Source organism: Colobus angolensis, unplaced genomic scaffold, assembly GCF_000951035.1.
Source record: "Colobus angolensis palliatus isolate OR3802 unplaced genomic scaffold, Cang.pa_1.0 Scaffold77, whole genome shotgun sequence".
Taxonomy (NCBI): domain Eukaryota; kingdom Metazoa; phylum Chordata; class Mammalia; order Primates; family Cercopithecidae; genus Colobus; species Colobus angolensis.
Window position 1 is genome coordinate 1,429,095 of NW_012121487.1, and position 18,827 is coordinate 1,447,921.

At 48.1% G+C, this 18,827-nt stretch overlaps 1 protein-coding gene across 3 annotated transcripts in view; it reads left to right on the plus strand.

The window, feature by feature from the left end:
• TDRD10 (tudor domain containing 10) overlaps window positions 1–18,488 on the plus strand; it is a 51,686-nt gene extending 33,198 nt beyond the window's left edge. For 2 of the 3 annotated variants that reach the window (XM_011928225.1, XM_011928223.1), the window contains 6 exons: window positions 12,178–12,220; window positions 13,215–13,305; window positions 14,419–14,566; window positions 14,827–14,972; window positions 15,251–15,405; window positions 17,751–18,488. In XM_011928225.1, coding sequence (XP_011783615.1) covers window positions 12,178–12,220; window positions 13,215–13,305; window positions 14,419–14,566; window positions 14,827–14,972; window positions 15,251–15,405; window positions 17,751–17,899 — 732 coding nt within the window. In that variant the 3' untranslated portion in view covers window positions 17,900–18,488. The remainder of the gene's footprint in view (window positions 1–12,177; window positions 12,221–13,214; window positions 13,306–14,418; window positions 14,567–14,826; window positions 14,973–15,250; window positions 15,406–17,750) is intronic. The other variant, XM_011928224.1, reaches the window with a different exon arrangement.
• The last annotated feature ends 339 nt before the right edge of the window (window positions 18,489–18,827 follow it).

Genomic DNA, 18,827 nt, shown 5'->3' on the forward strand with positions numbered 1-18,827 from the left:
TGAACCCGGGAGGCAGAGGTTGCAGTGAGTGAGATCGCGCCACTGCACTCCAGCTTGGGCTACAGAGTGAGACTCTGTCTCAAAAAAAAGTAATGATAATAAAAATAAGTAGAATTCCATTTTTATCTATAGTGTTAAGTGCAACTCTTTGTATACCTTTTTAAATGGTTGTGCTAGATGTTACATTATTACATTATATACATATAACTTACAGCTTACTCACGTTGGTTTTACCAGTTTGAGTACATCTATTTACTTCCCTTTACCTTTTCCTGTTAATAATGCAGTTGTATTTGAAATAAAATATTAACTCTATATACGTTTAGATCCAAGTCGGAAAGAATTATATATATATATATTTTTTGAGATGGAGTTTTCCTCTTGTCACCCAGGCTGGAGTATAGTGGCGTGATCTCAGCTTGCTGCAGCCTCCACCTCCCAGGTTCAAGCAGTTCTCCTGCCTCAGCCTCTCAAGTAGCTGGGACTAGAGGCATTTGCCCGGCTAATTTTTTGTATTTTTAGTAGAGACGGGGTTTCACCATGTTAGCCAGGATGGTCTCAATCTCTTGACCTCGTGATCCGCCCGTCTCGGCCTCCCAAAGTGCTGGGATTACAGGCGTGACATGCTACGCCCTGCCAATTTTTATATTTTTAGTAGAGACGGGGTTTCACTACATTGGCCAGGCTGGTCTTGAACTCCTGACCTCAGGTGATCCACCCATCTCAGCCTCCCAAAGTGCTGGGATTAGAGGCGTGAGCCCCTGCGCCCGGCCATTTTTATATTTTTAGTAGAGACGGGGTTTCACTACATTGGCCAGGCTGGTCTTGAACTCCTGACCTTAGGTGATCTGCCTATCCTGGCCTCCCAAAGTGCCGGGATTACAGGTGTGAGCTACCGCGCCAGACTTCTTTCTTACTTGCTAACATCCCAAAGTTCTACCTTTTATCATTTCTTTCCTGTTATGAGAACTTCCTTTGGCTGTTCTCCTAGGGTAGGTCTGCTAGTAACAAATTCTTACTTTTCCTTCATCTGAGAATGTGTTAATTTCCCCTTCATTCCTAAAGAATATTTTCTTTTTCTTTTTTTCTGAGACAGAGTCTTCGCTGTTGTTGCCCAGGCTGGCTGGGGTGCAATGACACGATCTCGGCTCACTGCAACTTCTGCCTCCCGGGTTCAAGTGATTCTCCTGCCTCAGCCTCCCCAGGAGCTGGAATTACAGGCACCTGACAACCATGCCCAGCTAATTTTTGCATTTTTAGTAGAGACAGGGTTTCACCATGTTGGCCAGGCTGGTCTTGAACTCCTGACCTGCGGTGATCTGCCTGCCTTGGTCTCTCCCAGAATGCTGAGATTAGAGGCATGAAGTGTCTGGCCTAAAAACATTTTCATTAGATAAATAGTTTTTTATTTCAAACTGGAAACATAATTGTGCCACTTTCTTCTGGCTTCCATGGTTTGTTTGTTTGTTTCTTTCTTTTTTTTAAGGATTTTTTTCATTAAAATTTTTTTTTCTTTTGAAACAGAGGTGGGGTTTCACCATGTTGCTTAGGCTGGTCTTGAACCTCTAGACTTAAGTGATTCACCCGCCTCAACCTCCCACAGTGCTGAGATAACCCAGCTGAGCCTCCATGGTTTCTGATGGAAAATCTGTTGTCATTCAAATTGTTTTTCTCTGCATTCAAGATTTTTGCTTGGTTTTTAGTTTTCAGAAGTTTAATTATGATATGTCTTGGCATGCATTTCTTTGTGCTTTTGCTGTTTTGGGTTCACTTGCCTTTTTGAGTCTAGGTTTTCTCGGTCTACCATCTTTCTGTTGTTCAGATTGCGTAATTTTTATTGCTGTGCCTTCCAGTCACCAGTTCTTTCTTCTGGTCCTCCATTCTGTTGTAGAGTTTATTCACTGAGCTTTTTATTTTGGTTATTGTATTTCTCAGTTTAAATTTTTTTTTTTTTTCGAGACGAGTCTCACTCTGTCACCCAGGCTGGAGTGCATTGGCACGATCTTGGCTCACTACAACCTCGGCCTCTTAGGTTCAAACGGTTCTCCTGCCTCTGCCTCCCAAGTAGCTGGGACTACAGGGGCCCGCCACCACACCCAGCTAATTTTTTTGTATTTTTAGTAGAGATGGGGTTTCATCATGTTGGCCGGGCTGGTCTTGAACTCCTGACCTCAAGTGATCCTTCCACCTCCTGAAGTGCTGGGATTAGAGGCGTGAGCCCCTGCGCCCGGCCATTTTTATATTTTTAGTAGAGACGGGGTTTCACCATGTTGGCCAGGCTGGTCTTGAACTCCTGACCTCAAGTGATCCTCCTGCCTCAGCCTTCCAAAGTACTAGGATTACAGGTGTGAGCCACCACTTCTGGCCTAAAATTTCCATTTTTAAATACTGTTTTTTGCTGAGACTTGGTTCCTTTGCCGAGAGTTTCTATTTTTTTTCATTTGTTTTAAAGGTGCTTGTCATTGCTCCTTGAAGCATTTTGTCATGGCTGCTTGAAAATGTCTGTCAGGTAGTGCCAGCACCAGTGTCGTCTCGGCATTGGCAGGTGTTAATTGTCTTTTTTCATTCCACATGAGATTTTCCTGGTTCTTGGTATGATGAGTGAGTTTCACTGGAAACTTGGACATTTTCTTGTTATGTTGCTGGACTAGATTTTGTGTACACCTTGTGTTTTAGCTGGCTTCCTCTGATGCTGCTCCCACAGGGGAACACGGTACTGCCACAGAGGAACATGCTACTGCCTCGCTGCTGCCAGGTGAGAATGAAAGTCAGGCTCCCTACTCAGCCTTTAAGGCGGCAGGGAGCCCCTTGTTCCTGCTAGTTCTGGTTTGTGGTCTCCACTGACATCTTGGCTTGGATGGTTTCATTACCCCTGGGGAAAGTCTTGACTCTCCACTACACCTCTTCTGACATCACCCCAATAGGGAGAGATTGGGGGCTTTCTGTCTGTGAGTATGGAAGTCCAGGTTCCCAAGTAGTTTATATTGACACCCAGGCAGGGTGGCCGTAGGGAGAGATTGGTTTCGTTATTGGGTGGGGGATGAAATCCCTGGCTGCCTGTTTGGCCCTTTGTGATTAGGGTAGAGGTATTGGGCAACTCATCCCAGCCTCATGAGGGCAGAAGTCTGAGCCCTGCATGCTGTCTTTGCTGGCATGCGTGGAGGTGGGCTCGCCTTTTTGGTGGCGTTTAGCTGGAGTAGAGGAGTTATTATCTACAAGTGTTCTGTCTTCCTAGCCTGTCTCTTTTTTGGTGCTTTGGCTGGAAAGAGCAGGCTTTTGTTGGGGCTTTTTTTTTTTTTCTGTGCCTATTGGTGTTTCTGGGTTGCTGGCCTCTTCAGTTCTAAGTTTGGAATATATAAAGCAAAAGAAAAACCCAGAGAAGTCATCACCACATTGTACCCTGAGTTCCAAGGTCTCTGGCCAGCCTGTTCCCTTCTCTCCACCTCTGAGTCTTCTTATGTTTGTTTTATATGTAATGTCCCGGGCTCTTAGTTGTGTTTAACAGAACTAAGATGAAGTATGTATATTTCATCTTCTCAGAGTGGAGGTTCTAAGAACGATTTTTATTTATTTATATTTTTAGAGCAGGGTCTTGCTCTATTGCCCAGACTTCAGTGCAGTGGCATGGTCTGAACTTACTGCAACCTCGAACTCCTGGGCTCAAGCAATACTGCTTCAGCCTCGTGAGTAGCTGGGACTACAGGTGTGTACCACCATGCCCAGCTAATTTGGCCTCAAGCAATCCTCCTGCTTTAGCCTCCCAAAGTGCTGAGATTGCAGGGGAGCCACTGGGCCCAGCCATATATATATATATATATATTTTTTTTTTTTATTTTCTATTTGTAGAGATCCCACTCTACAAATTTCTATTTGTAGAGATCCCACTCTACAAATTTCTATTTGTAGAGGGTCCCACTATGTTGCCCAGGCTGATCTTGAACTCCTGGGCTCAAGCAATCCTCTCCCCTGCACTCCCCAAACTGCTGGGATTATATCGGTGTGAGACCCCCAGCCGCATTTTTTAATGGGAAAAAAAATGAAGAACATTTCATGACACATGAAAATTGTATGAAATTCAGTTTGTGTCCGTGAAGCATTCCTGGCACGCAGCCTCAGCCGTTTGTCTACAGATTGCCTGTGACTGCTTTCTCACTGCAGCAGCAGAGTGGACTCATGACAGACAGTAAGGCCCCCAAAATCTAAAATATTTACTATTTGGCCCTTTGCAGAAAAAGTTTGCCAGTTCCTGGGCTAAGATCTAGGCTATTTTTTAAAAAGCAAAAATAAAAAAACAGGATGAAAATGCCTGGAAATCAATGCGAGAAAGAAACAACCTAATAGAAATATGGGCAAGAGCTAGGAATAGGCATTTTGTAGATGAAGATGCATAAAAGCCAGCAGGACCACATCCGCAGGCTGCAGCTTTCCCGTTGCTTCAGGCTGCAGCTTTCCCGTTGCTTACCACAAGGTGGCAGTTTCTGACAACACCCAGGCACCTGGTGGTTTTCCATCACCTGCGCCAATCAAGTCAGCCACCTTTGATGCTCCTGGTTTCTGTGGTTTTGCCCATCCCGGCAGAACTATCTGTCAAAGGAGCAGGGAGTGGGGAAGCCCCAGATGCTCACTGTTTTCATACGAAGGTCACTCGTCGTTGTTACTGTTTTCTTTTTATTTTATTTTATTTTATTTTTGAGACAGAATCTCGCTCTATCGCCCAGGCTGGAGTGCAGTGGCCGGATCTCAGCTCACTGCAAGCTCCGCCTCCTGGGTTTACGCCATTCTCCTGCCTCAGCCTCCCGAGTAACTGGGACTACAGGCGCCCGCCACATCGCCTGGCTAGTTTTTTTGTATTTTTTTTAGTAGGGATGGAGTTTCACCGTGTTAGCCAGGATGGTCTCGATCTCCTGAACTCGTGATCCACCCGTCTCGGCCTCCCAAAGTGCTGGGATTACAGGCTTGAACCACCGCGCCCGGCTACTGTTTTCTTTTTAATAGATGTGTTCAATTTCAAGTATGCTTCAGTCAATTTCCAGAGTCCTAAAGTGGTTGTTTTTGACAGTTTGTCAAGATTTCTTATTGCTTTTTGGGGAGAGGATTTGTTGATTGAAATATTTTGTAGTAAAATTGTTTTAAAGAAAAGAAAAGGTAAAATTAGAAGATCAGCTTACGTAGCACAACACACATATCTAGGCAGAGTTCAGGTCAGCATGGGGGAGAGATTATCAAATGATGTAAGATAATTTCCCATGGGGGAAGGATGTGAGTTTTCAGATACAAAGCAGCCAATGAACGCCCAGGATAATGAATGAGAAAATAAAAACCCTACATGAAGGCACTTTACAGAAGTATTTTAGAATACTAGGGATAAGCCTTAGGAAGAGAATCTACATTGAAGGATATGGAATCAGGTAGTGTGATTGAATTCTTCAGGAAAATAATACCCAAGTCCAAACAAGTCAGTCAAGAATGAGGGTATTACTTTGGGAGGCCAAGATGGGCGGATCACTTGAAGTCAGGAATTTGAGAACAGCCTGGCTAACATGGTGAAACCCCATCTCTGTTAAAAATACAAAAATTAGCCAGGTGTGATGGTGTACACCTGTAATTCCAGCTACTTGGGAGGCTGAGACAGGAGAATCGTTTGAACGCTGGAGGCAGAGGTTGCAGTGAGCCAAGATCATGCCACTGCACTCCAGCCTGGGCATCAGAGCAAGACTCCATCTCAAAAAAAAATATATATATATATATGTGTGTGTGTGTGTATATATATATATGGGTAGGCCATCTGCAGTGGTGTGCACCTGTAATCCCAGTGCTTTGGGATTTGGGATTTGGGATTTGGGAAGCCGAGGCAGGAGAATTGCTTCAGGCTAGGAGTTTAAGAACATCCTGGGCAACCCTGTCTTCAAAAAATGTGCCGGGTGTGGTGGCACACACATGTAGTCCCAACTACTGGTGAGGCCGAAATGGGAGGATCACTTGAGCTGAAGGAGTCTGAGGTTGCAGTGAGCTATGATTGTGCCAGCACTCCAGCCTGGGTAACAAAGTAAGACACTGTCACTTTTTAAAAAAGGTAGAAAAAGACTTGCTCAGAAAGGTAGGGTCTCAAAAAATGTGTGCTCTATGTATGTGTTCTCAGAAAGCGATGAAGGAGTGTGTTCTAACAAAAATGAATCAGTAAAGCCAAAACAAGACAGGGTCTGGTATCCAACCCAGATCCAAGGGGAGAGAGATGAGAGGCTTCCCAGATTGGCCACAGGCAGTCCTGGAACAGTGCAGCAGGCAGTCCAGAACAGAGCAGGACAGGGTGAGACTCTAGGGGTGACGTTGACAGGAAGAAAAATGGAAAAGGGTCACTGAAAGTTACAGGAAAACTTAGCCAAAGATTCAAGGAAATCCAAGTAAATGGACTGAGGAAAAAGCAGCAGTTAATTCCTAAGAAAAGGTTGCAGGCTGGGTGTGGTGGCTCACACCTGTAATCCCAGCACTTTGGGAGTCCAAGTTGGGTGGATCACGAGGTCAGGTGTTCGAGACCAGCCTGGCTAACATGGGTGAAACCCCCGTCTCTACTAAAAATACAAAAACTAACTGGGTGTGGTAGCATGTGCCTGTAATCCTAGCTACTCAGGAGGCTGAGGCGGGAGTATCACTTGAACCTGGGAGACAGAGGTTGCGGTGAGCTGAGATTGTGCCATTGCACTCCAGCCTGGACAATACGAACGAAACTCCCATCTTAAAAAAAAAAAAAAAAAGTTGCTTAAGAATAAAAAATAACACAGGACTTGATTCAATAGTGATCAGGATTTGCAGTCACATAATAATGAGAACACTGGAGGGTTTGAGCAGGGGTGACATAGCCAGATAGAACCCATTCACATGTTTTAGAAAACCAACTTTGTTGAAGTATTCAATATACTTACTGAAGTATAATTTACTTAAAGTGAACCCATTTAAGTGTACAGCTTGATTAATTTTGACCAGTGCATGCAGGATGTAACCACTGTCACAATCAAGATAGAGAACATTTCAGTCGCCCAAAAGATTCCCCCTTCAGGGCCCCCAGCAGCCCTCAGCTGTTGTCCATCCTTTCGATGAGATGGAGCTTTTCCAGCGTGTCCTGTAAATGGCATCAGGGTGTGCGTGCTTCTTTGTGTCTGGCTTCTGTCATTCAGCGGAATGTTATTGAGATGCATCCATGTGGTTGCACCATCAGCAGTTCTTTTTTTATTGCTAAGTGATACTCTGTTGTGTCATGTGCCACCATTTACTCATCCTTGCACCTAGATTTAACTTTTAAAGGGACCTTCTAGAACCCACTGGAGGAGGCCAGAATGGAGGCAGGAAGATCTGCTTCTGGCGGTCCAGGGAAGAGATGAAAATATATTGTCACACCAGCCCTGGGGCCACCCCCCAAACACGCCAAGTGCATCCCCACCTTAGGGCCTCTGGACCTACCATTGTCAGTCCAGAAGGCTGTTCTCCCAGGTGTCTATAGGGTTTGCCGGCTCCCTTCATTCTAGGCGCCACTGAGCAGTCACCACCTCAGGAGGACTTTCCTTGAGACAGCACCCACCCCTGGCACCCTTCATCCCCTGTCCCTGAGTTGTGTCTCTTCATCCCTCTTACTGCCAGCCAAAGACATTATTCCTCTTTGTATATTTATTTAGTGTCTGTTGCCCCCAGGAGAACGTGAGCTTTGTGGTGGCGTTTTATATTTGTGGGTGACTAAGGGAGCCCATGCAAAGGTCTTTGTCTTTCATCTTTGTCATTTTGTGTCTGGCACATAGCAGTGCAAGTGATTAAAGAAACAAAGGGAAGCAATTGAGGTTAAAGCTGCAAATGTGACATTTTCACCAGAATGGGCTCCTCAGGTATTCCCAGGTGCAGTTCCCCAGGTTGGTGGAGGTCAGGGCAGGGGTAGACAGCACTTAAAGAGAGTTGGCCCAGGGTTGTGGCAGTGAGCAGACTTGGAGGCTGCAGGTTGGGAAGCTGCCTGTGTTCTGGATGTCATGAGGCAGTACCCTGCTGAGTGTATGCAAGAACTTCTGCCTGGTGTGTGGAGGGGACTGAATGGATGGTCCCACCTCCAAGCCTTCTGCCCACCAACTTTTGTGTTCCTGTTTCTCCTCTCCCACTGCACGGACTCCCCAGCATCACTCTGGAGCAGGCGCACCTCTTAGAACACTTGACCAGCTGGTAGAAATGTCCCAGAACAAAGTAAAGGGATAATTAACAGCTGTTGATTGATCTGGGCATGAGGGTGACCGTGCTTGTAGCAACAATGGAACTTAATTAAAATTAGCTGATCTTGCAGCTGTTGAGGTGCTGCCTTGATCTCTGTGGCTTCCATGTGGCCACTTTTGTATTACAGACACATCTGGAAATTGGAGGTCTGTGTTTAGGTGACATGCCTGCTGTGGCTGTTGGATGATAATTATGTAGATTTTCCTCTGGAACTTAATTTTACAAACTGTCAAAACAGGCTTGTTATATTTATCACTTAAATCATTAGGGAATAATAATTAGACCAAAAATGATGTAAAATGCTTCTGTATTAATAATCATTTTTAGCTTGAAACTGCTGGTGATAATTGGTTTGTGGGATTGGTATTTAGAACTGCCTTAGGAAAGGCCAGGCACGGTGGCTCACGCCTGTAATCCCAGCACTTTGGGAGGCCAAGGAGGGCGGATCACAAGGTCAGGAGATCAAGACCATCCTGGGTAACACAGTGAAACCCCATCTCTACTAAAAATACAGAAAATTAGCCAGGCGTGGTGGTGGGCACTTGTAGTCTCAGCTACTTGGGAGGCTGAGGCAGGAGAATGGTATGAACCTGGGAGGCGGAGCTTGCAGTGAGCCGAGATCACATCACTGCACTCCAGCCTGGGTGACAGAGCGAGATTCTGAATAAAAAGACACCTTACGTGCTTGCCTAGAGGGGGCCAATTTTTAGCACCGTGGCTTGGCTTTGTTATAGGTAAAGAAGAGAGGCAGAATATGGTTGGTTTAGCGAGGAAAGGTTCAATTTGGGTCTCATTGATTGATAGCGGTAGTTAACTTTCACTGAGGACTCACTGTCTAATTGTTTTACTGTATGAACTCATTTAATTACAGCAGTAGGTGCTGTTAACTATCCCATTCTGCAGATGTGAACACCAAGTAACTCACCCAGACTTAAGCAGCCAATCTCCCAACCAGGATTGGGGTCCAGACAGCTAACTCCTGAATCTGCACTTGTAACTGCTGTGTTGTGCTGCTTCTGTTTCTTAGTACCTACTGCATGTCATTGTCCTGAGCCCAACTAAATCCTCATATCAAGGCAGGTGGGATTCCTGGTGTGGAAAAGGAAACCAAGATTTAGAGAGTGAAGAATTTGCCCTAGGTCATTTCTTTCTTTCTTGTCTCTCTTTTCTTTTTTCTTTTTTCTAGACAGAGTCTCACTTTGTCACCTAGGCTGGAGTGCAATGGCACAATCTTGGCTCACTGCCATCTCCGCCTCCCGGGTTCAAGTGATTCTCCTGCCTCAGCCTCCTGAGTAGCTGAGATTACAGGCACCTGCCACCATGGCCGGCTAATTGTTTGTATTTTTAGTGGAGATTGGGTTTTGCCATGTTGGCCAGGCTGGTCTCAAACTCCTGGCCTCATGTGATCTGCCCACCTAGGCCTCCCAAAGTGCTGGGATTAGAGGTGTGAGCCACAGCACCCAGCCGCCAAGTCATTTCTTATTTGATTCTTTCATTCAGCACATATTTACTGAGAGCTTAATTTAATATGCACCAGGCATATCCTAGGCCCTGGTGTTACCTCCATGATCAAAGTAATTGTTGGAAGACACTTGTCATTCTTGTTCTTGCGATGCTTACATTCCAGTGGTAAAAGCGACAATAAAAAAGAAAATACCAGATAATGAGTAGCAGCTGGAGAACTAAAATATGATGATGTGATGAAGAATGAGAGGTCACTTCTTTAGATGGTTCTTAGGGAGGCCCCTTTTGTGGGGTAGTGACATCTCTACTGAGATCTGAATGCCAGCTCAGAGCCAGCCACTTGGAAGACCAGACTAAGAGCATTCCAGGCAGAGGGAGGCCTGCAAGTGGCCCAAGGTATGAGCCTGGTGGGTGAAGGGGAGTGGAGTAGGCAGAGAGGTCACTGGGAAGGGGCGTCCGTTGGTAAGCCTTGAGAGCCAAGGTCAAGACTTTGGGTTTTATTTGTAAGCACAATGGAGAAATGTTGGAAGATTTTAAGCAGTGATGTCATGTGATCTGCTTTTTGTTTGAAAAAGATCACAGTCCTCAGGTGATTGGATTGTGGGAGCAGGTGCCGCAGCAGAGCTCCCTGTTTGCTGTCGTTGTCATTCTGGTAAGAGATGGCGAGTACTGGGGTGGTGGGTATGGACACAGAGAAAAATGTTCATGGGCTCGGGTGTGTTTTGGAGGAGGAGGTAGCTTGGCTTGCTGATGAATTTGATGTAGGGAGCTTGGGAGAGAGAACTTGGGTGAACTGCTTTGTAGGTAGTGATGCGGTAGGCTGAGCACAGTGGCTCATGCCTGGAATCCCAGCACTCTGGAAGGCTGAGGCAGGTGGATTGCTTGAGCCCAGGAGTTCAAGAGCAGTTTGGGCAACATGGTGAAACCCCATCTCTGCAACAACAACAACAACAAAAGATGCAGTTCACTCAAATGGAGAAAGCTAGCCTGGGGAGGGTCTGCTTTGTTTGTTTGTGATTGCAGCTCCTTGGGTGAGTCTGATGCAGACATACTAAGCCTGTGTACCTCTTCACTCTCCTGTCAAGTGGACATCACATGTGAGTGGAATTCCAGAGAATGATGAGGTCTGGGGCTGCAGCTTTGAGAGTGCACGGTACATTCTTGATACCTAAAACCGTTGCACTGGAGATGGCCTTGGAGAGAAGGTGGATGGGGAGAGGACAAGTCCTGAGATGTGCCAGTGTTGAGCAGTTGAACTAAGAAGGCCAGCCAGGGAAAGAGAAGGAGAACCAGATACATGGGATGCCAAGAGATGCATTTCTGGAAAGAGGGAGCAGAGAGAATACTGCAGGTGGATTCAGAACAGGGAAATGACTGTTGCATTTGGCAGCGTGACAGTTCATGCTGACCCTGTGCAGGGCCATTTTGGGGAAGCTTGAGAGGAGACTTGTGAGTGTGGAGGTAAACAGCACAGAGACCATGAAACTGTGGAGTTGCAGTGAGAGGAGCACAGAAGCAGGAATTGGGGGAGCTGTGAGGTCAGTCAGGGTCTTTCCAAATGGGTGTCAGATCCTGCTTGTTTGCTGTGGAAAAGGCCCACGCGGGAGGGAGAGAGTGCTGGAGGAGCAGCAGAGTGGGTCTGCAGGGTGAGGGCTTGAGCCAGAGTGGGAGGGAGCAGGTCCATGCAGCCAAGTGTGCAGGGGAGGGACGGCGGGAAGGGCAGGAGCCGGAGAGGGGCTGGTGGTCGGGGTGGGGAGAAGAGGACATCCTGTCTCATTGCTTCCCGTTTGCTCTCTGATGAAGAGGCAAGTTAATGGGCAGGGGTTGTGGGCATTTTGAAGAAAGGAGAGGATATGAGGTCCTTTGGAGAGAAGGAAAGTCGAGGCGTGTGGTGGGTGGTGGTAGTGGGATGGAAGCACCTGGATGCAGGGCAGTGGGAAGGGGGACAGATACTTGGGTGTCCCCAGGGTTGGGGGTTTTCCGGGTGAGAACAGTGGTGAGAGGGAGACCAGCGTGGGTTGGGGGCTGCAAGGCTGTGGAGAGTGGCAGGGCACCTAGGCCTTTCTGTCCCCACCCAGCCCTGCATCAGTGTGACTGCTTCCTCTTGTCTTCCTCCCTGCAGGTAGTGCCAGCAGGGCACCAGGCTAAGCGTCCCAGTGGTGCCTTCTGCCCCTGTCTAGGGAAGGCTGTTGGGCAGCTCATTCTGTGACTGTACCTCTGGATGAGTGCTCCCTAGCAGCAGCCCTGCTCCCTGCCTTCCCTGCTCCTGATCATCTTTTCTTTGGGTTGGCTCAGGATGCCATGAGAATGGAGAAAGTGGGTGGATGTCTCAAAAGTCAGCTCTAAAGTTGGAGTCAAAACAGGGGCTGCCAATGCTCTGTCTCCCAGTCTACCTGGAGTGATTCAACATAGAAATCAATAAAACAAATGCCACCATGGCTGAGTGAGACCTTTCATTTTTCTCCCCAGGTGTTGGAGAAGGCTTCTGGTGAAGGATTTGGCAAAACCGCTGGTGAGATTCTGCGCTGCCATCTGTTTCCAGGATGTGGCTTTGCAGCTCCTAATGGACCTCTTCCAGCCCCACTTGGGGTGGCTCCCCCTTCTGCAGCCTCCCTTCCACCTCCATCCCCTGATGACCCTTAGTGTAGAAATATCCCTTTTCCCTTTGTTCCTCTAGGATGCTTGCTTGCTTGTATTTTTTCTTTGAGACAAGGTCTCGGTCTGTCACCCAGGTTTTTTCTTTTTTTTTTTTTGAGACAGAGTCTCACTGTCACCCGGGCTGGAGTGCAGTGGCCGGATCTCAGCTCACTGCAAGCTCCGCCTCCTGGGTTTACACCATTCTCCTGCCTCAGCCTCCCAAGTAGCTGGGACTACAGGCGCCAGCCACCTCACCTGGCTAGCTTTTTGTATTTTTTAGTAGAGACGGGGTTTCACCGTGTTAGCCAGGATGGTCTCAAACTCCTGACCTCGTGATCCGCCTGTCTCGGCCTCCCAAAGTTCTGGGATTACAGGCTTGAGCCACTGAGCCCGGCCTGTCACCCAGGTTATAGTGCAGTGGCGTGGTCATAGCTCACTGCAGCCTCGATCTCCTGGGCTCAAGCCATCCTCCCTTCTCAGCTTCCACAGTAGCTAGGACTACAGGTGTGCATCACCATGCCTGGCTAATTGTTAAAATTTTTTGTGAGATGGAGTCTTGCTATGTTGCCTAGGCTGGTCTTAAACTCCTTGCCTTAAGTGATCCTTCCACCTCAGCCTCCCAAAGTGCTGGGATTACAGGTGTGAGCCACCATACCCAGCCCTAGGATGCTTTCTTAATTAAAGAATATCATCTGACCGACCCTTCCCACCCAGATGAGAATCTAGAGACTGAGAATTGGGAGGGTGCAGCTTCTTGGCCCATTTTATGCTTCCTTTGAGGGCAGGGTGAAGGCCTCTTACGGGTTAGGGGAGCACATTCCTCTCTGGGTAGCTCTGGTGCCTCCGGGACTTAGTCTTCTGCTTTCTAGCTATTATACAGCTCGCTCCTAAAGCTCCTGTTGACCTGTGTGAGACAGAGAAACTGAGGGCAGCCTTCTTTGCAGTCCCCTTGGAAATGAGGTGAGCAAGGTATAGAAAGACCACCAGGGCAAATGGCGATTACAGACATCTCTGTCCCACAGAGAGTGGGGACAGGGATAGTACTGGGGTGGGGGATAGTTTTCGGGAACTCGTGTGTCAGATCCAAGCTGTAAGGCTGTGACCCACACTGACTTATAAAATCTGCTTCCCAGCTGGGCCCGGTGGCTCATGCCTGTAATCCCAGCACTTTGGGAGGCCAAAGTGGGTGGATCACTTGAGGTCAGGAGTTCAAGACCAGCCTGGCCAACATGGCGAAACTCCATCTCTACTAAAAATACAAAAATTAGCCGGGTGTGGTGGTGGGCATCTGTAGTCCCAGCTACTTGGGAGGCTGAGGCAGAAGAATTGCTTGAACCCAGGAGGCAAAGGTTGCAGTGAGCTGAGATTGTGCCACTGCAGTTCAGCCTGAGCAACAGAGTGAGACTCTATCTCAAAATAAATAAATAAATAAAATCAGCTTCCACTTACGTACAACAAAGGCCTGTGACTGTCCCCTGCCCTGAATGCCAGGAGATCATCATGCCGACCATGTCCCCTGCTTTGCTTTAACAGTGGATACTGTTCTTAATGTCAGGAGTGCCAGAATTATCAGTTTGACTTGAAATGCTGTAGGGCCTGTGGCTTTCTGTCACTTGTCACGTGTGGTTTAGGCAGGTGGTTGAGTGGAGCAGCAGGGTGACATTTGGAATGTGCGTAAATGCAGGGGAGGAGCAGCTTTGGGATGGAAGGCATATCCTGCATGGTGGACAGTCCACACCGGCATCATTTAGAGACTCATAAATCACTTAGGAGACCCAAAATCTACCCATTGAGGACTTCTGTCCACCTCTCTCTCTCGGAGTTTCTCGGTGTGTTTTTGTTTCCCTCTGCTGCTTCCTTTTCCTGAACTCTTCAACCCCTGTGCCCCCGACTGGCCCTTCCTTTCCTCTGCCGTGGACTGGGATTACTTGGGAACTGCCTTTGGCTCCCACCCTGGAGAGGGTGGGCGCAGCCTTCCTGCTTAGGGGACTCATCCCCCAGGCAGTTCAGCGTCCTGCAGGACAGGCGTTGGTCCGGTCGTTCCTTTCCTTGCTCTCCTTGCTCTTCCTGCAGAGGGTCCTTCCTGGTGCTGCTCCTGAGGGAATGCTTCCGAGACCTGAGCTGGCTGGTGCTCATCCACAGTGTCCGTGGGGAGGTAGGGCTGCTGGTGACCAGTATCGTCCCGAAGACCCCGTTTTTCTGGGCCATGCACATCACTGAGGTATGGACTGGTTGTTGGCCCCCTCAGGCTCCTGTGCCTTCCTGCGTGGCCTCCCTAGGGTGGGCACGGTGACAGGGCTGGTCAGTGGTGGAGATGCAGGGTAACTACAGTCTGATCCTCAGGTTCAGTCTCGTTCTCTCCCACCTCGTACCTGATTCCTTTGGGAAAGATTCGCAGTGCTAATGTAACAGGTGACATCTACAGAGGCAGATTTGTAATGCAGTGCAGGCAGTGGGGCCATTGCATTTTGCATCCCACAGGCTCTGCACCAGAACATGCAGGCGCTGTTTAGCACCCTGGCTCAGGCGGAGGAGCAGCAGCCCTACCTGGAGGACTCCGCCGTTAAGCGTGGGACTCGCTGTCTGGCAGAGTACCACCTGGGGGATTATGGACACGCCTGGAACAGGTGTGTGCCTGGGCAGGGGTAGAGCCTATGGGAGAGGTGCGCAGGGAAAATGCTCCCTTCTTGCATTCTCTTCCTTTGGGCTCTAGTTTTTTTTTCCTGTGGCTTCTTCTCTCAAAATCATCTTTATCATTATTTCCTCACTCAAGGATTGGGGAGAAACAGAGCAAACTCGCTCTTCCTCCCTCCCACCTCCACTTTCACATCCGCTTTGTTGAAGACTGCTGTGCATGGCACTAGGCAGAATGATTTTCCTCTGTCTTTCTCCTTTCCTCTGCCAGGTGTTGGGTGCTGGACAGGGTGGACACCTGGGCTGTGGTCATGTTCATTGATTTTGGACAGTTGGCCACCATCCCTGTGCAGTCTCTGCGCAGCCTGGACAGCGACGACTTCTGGACCATCCCACCCCTGACTCAGCCATTCATGCTGGAGAAAGGTGAGACATCTTCTACCTTCCTGCTGAGGGTTTCAGGGACAGGAGAAGCCATGGTTGCTTCTGGGACCCGAGCAGGAAACAGCATAGTGGGCGGCCAGGGTGCTTCAGTCTCTCTTTCCACCCAACTCCCGTTTTCAGCATCTGACCCCAGCAAAGCTGCCTCTCAAGTGTTGGTTTTCATGCCTGGGGTCTGGAGCCCAAGATCCCAAGAGGGACCTCAGATGCTGCCCAAAGGCTGAGTTCTCTGGAAGGGAAGAGAAGAGGGCAGATTTCCCACCCCTGCTTCCACCAGAACTGTTCAGCTTTCATCTGTTTTACATACTTTGCATGTTGCTTCAGATTTCACTGGAAAAGGATTCTGCCGTAGAAGAAAATTAGCACTCGAATACCAGTGCTAGAGGCCAGAGCACAGCACTTAGCACCGTACTCTCCTACTGTGGTTCATTTAGCCTCAGACACTTGTGGGTTTCTCCATAGGTGGAAATGAAGAGGCCCCTTCTCAAGATCGAAGTTAGGTGAAATGTAAAAGGATGAAAGAATGCTTTAGGGGGCAGTCAGGAGAAGTGGAGATGAAGAAGCATACATATACATACACAGGAAGTAAGATGGAAAAGTTTTATTTAAAAAAAAATATTTTTTCCAGAGGCAGGGTCTCACTCTGTTGCCCATGCTGGAGTGCAGTGGCATAATCATAACTCATTGCAGCCTCAAACTCCTGGGCTCAAGCGATCCTCCCACCTTGGCCTCTCAAAGTGCTGAGATTATAGCCATGAGCTGCCGTGCTTAGCTGAGATGGAAACATTTTACAGACAAACTAAGTTTTGTTTTTTTTTTTTTTTTTTTTTTTTGAGATGGAGTCTCGTTCTGTCGCCCAGGCTGGAGTGCAGTGGCACGATCTTGGCTCACTGCAAACTCCGTCTCCCAGGTTCACACAATTCTCCTGCCTCAGCCTCCTGAGTAGCTGGGATTACAGGCGCCCACCACCACACCCGGCTAATTTTTAAAAAAATTTTTAGTAGAGATGGGGTTTCACTATGTTGGCCAGACTGGTCTCGAACTTGTGACCTCGTGATGTGTCCGCCTTGGCCTCCCAAAGTTCTGGGATTACAGGTGTGAGCCACCTGGCCCTCAGACGAACTAAGTCTTGAGATGGAGGCTCGCTCTGTCGCCCAGGCTGGAGTGCAGTGGTGTGATCTCGGCTCACTGCAATCTTCGCCTCCCAGGATCAAGTGATCCTCCTGCCTCGGCCTCCTGAATAGCTGGGATTACAGGCATGCACCACCACGCCTGGCCAATTTTTCTGTTTTTAATAATGACAGGGTTTCACGATGTTGGTCATGCTGGTCTCTAACTCCTGACCTCGTGATCTGTCTGCCTCGGCCTCCCAAAGTCCTGGGATTAGAGGTACGAGCCACCACTCCCGGCCAAAATATATATATATTTTTAAAGATGGAAAGGCATCTCCCAATTGTGCAGGGCCAAGGCTTCCTGGGAGGCTGGTGGGGCTTGTGCCCAGTGGGCAGGGAGCACCACCCAGAGGTTGTCTTGGGTCATTGCATGAAGAGGGTCTCTGCTGCCCAGCCTGGGAACAGTCAGGCATCAGGAACTTCTTCAGGTGACCCAGGGAAGAGGAGCTTCCTGTCTCAAAGTGCAGATCCCAGCCTGTCAGAAGGGCCAGAATCCCCAACCCAGAGATAAGTCAGACAAGTGTCAGTTTTCTTCCCTTTATGGATGAGGAAAATACGGCTCAGAAAAGTGAAATGAACTTGTACTTAATAGCAAGAAAATGGCATAGCTGGGGATGAAACCTAGGTCTGACTCTTAGTGATTCAGTTTCATGCATACAAAGAGTCCCAGAGTTTGGGGGTGGTGGTGGGATGGTGGGAGTTGCGTGAGGGACAACATCCTGGGGAAAGGTGGGTTGTTGATGAGCTCCCTGCCTGGTTCCAGCACGTAAGAGTGCCTGCTTCTCATGGTGAAAACCTCTCCACTTTTAACCTTCCTCTATCCAGCTGAAACTCTCAGAACAGAGTTCAATGAACATGATTTTCTGTCCCCAGTAGAATTTCTCATTAAAAATCCCAGATCCCTGTAATTATTTTAACAAGTGCCTCCTCCCTTTATCTGCTGTTATTTTGCCCTCCCCCTATGCTACCTTTTCAGCATTTATCATCTCATTTGATCCTGGCAGCAGGGATTTAGCAGGAACTAGCAGAGACTTGCTGGCTGGAGCTGGTTGGCGGCCAGAGCACTTTCCCTGCAGCCCCCGCCTTTTGCTTCCCCCCTTTGCTCCTCCTGCCCAACCCCATGCCACTGAGGTTTTGTTGTTGTGTCTTGTTTTGCAGACATTTTGAGTTCATATGAGGTTGTTCATCGAATCCTCAAAGGGAAAATCACTGGTGCTTTGAACTCGGAGGTAACTGCCCCTGCTTCTAACTTGGCTATTCTCCCTCCACTCCTGCCCTTGGGGTCTCTGCAGCAGGCTGCAGCCTAGGCCTGGATACAGTATTTACCTGGCATTCTTAGATCAAATGAGTTGGTTATCTGAGGGGTTGGGTGAACTGGCTGGGGTGGGCCTTCCTTCCCACCAAGGCTTTGTCTTTCTCTTCCAGTCGCACATCCTAAAGTTTGAAGAGTCTAAATAATGGGGCTCCCCTCAGCATGTTCCCTCTCCTGTTTGCCACGGATCCAGAGGCCACCTGCCCTGCCTTCTCGTACCCCTTTCACCCTTGAGGCCTGGGAGGTGAAAAAAGCCAGACTGTACCCAGGATTGATTTTCATTTTGCTTTTACTCCCAACTTCCCTCCCAAAAGAGAGTGAAGTCTCATTTGTCATGTGTCTTCAATCCCCAACTTGGCATGAACATTTGAACCAAACATAGGAAACTACCATTAGGTTGAAAGCCTGAGGCAGCTGGGATGGTCTTTCTTGTGTCTCTTCTTTGTACCCCAGAGCACGATATAAGTGGTCCTAACAGATTCTGGATAATGGAGAAGCCCTCTGCTAGTTTTCCTGGCATTCAATGTAGAATAGGTAGAGAATATTTAATCGATGAGCAAATAAATGTTGGCATGTTTCATGAGTTTGGAGTGATTGGTACTTCTTTCCAGCCACCCTTCCACTGCCCTGCCCTGCCCTGCCCTCTAAAACTGCTGCAGTGAGATTAGAGCCTGCCAGTGCGGGCTCTGGGCCATGCAAACCCTGCCTGGGATATAGATACATGCTTGAGGTGTAGGGTAAGAGTTAGTTTCATTTCTTCTTGCCTTCTAAGTGGAGAGAAGAAAATTGTTTCATGATGATACGGCCTTGATTCTTTTTTATACCTTGTACTTTATTAGAACCCTAAACTTAAGGTCATAAAAGGGAGTGCTGGGTTTGGCAAGAAAAATGGAGGATTCTCCTAGAGTTGGTGTCATGCAACT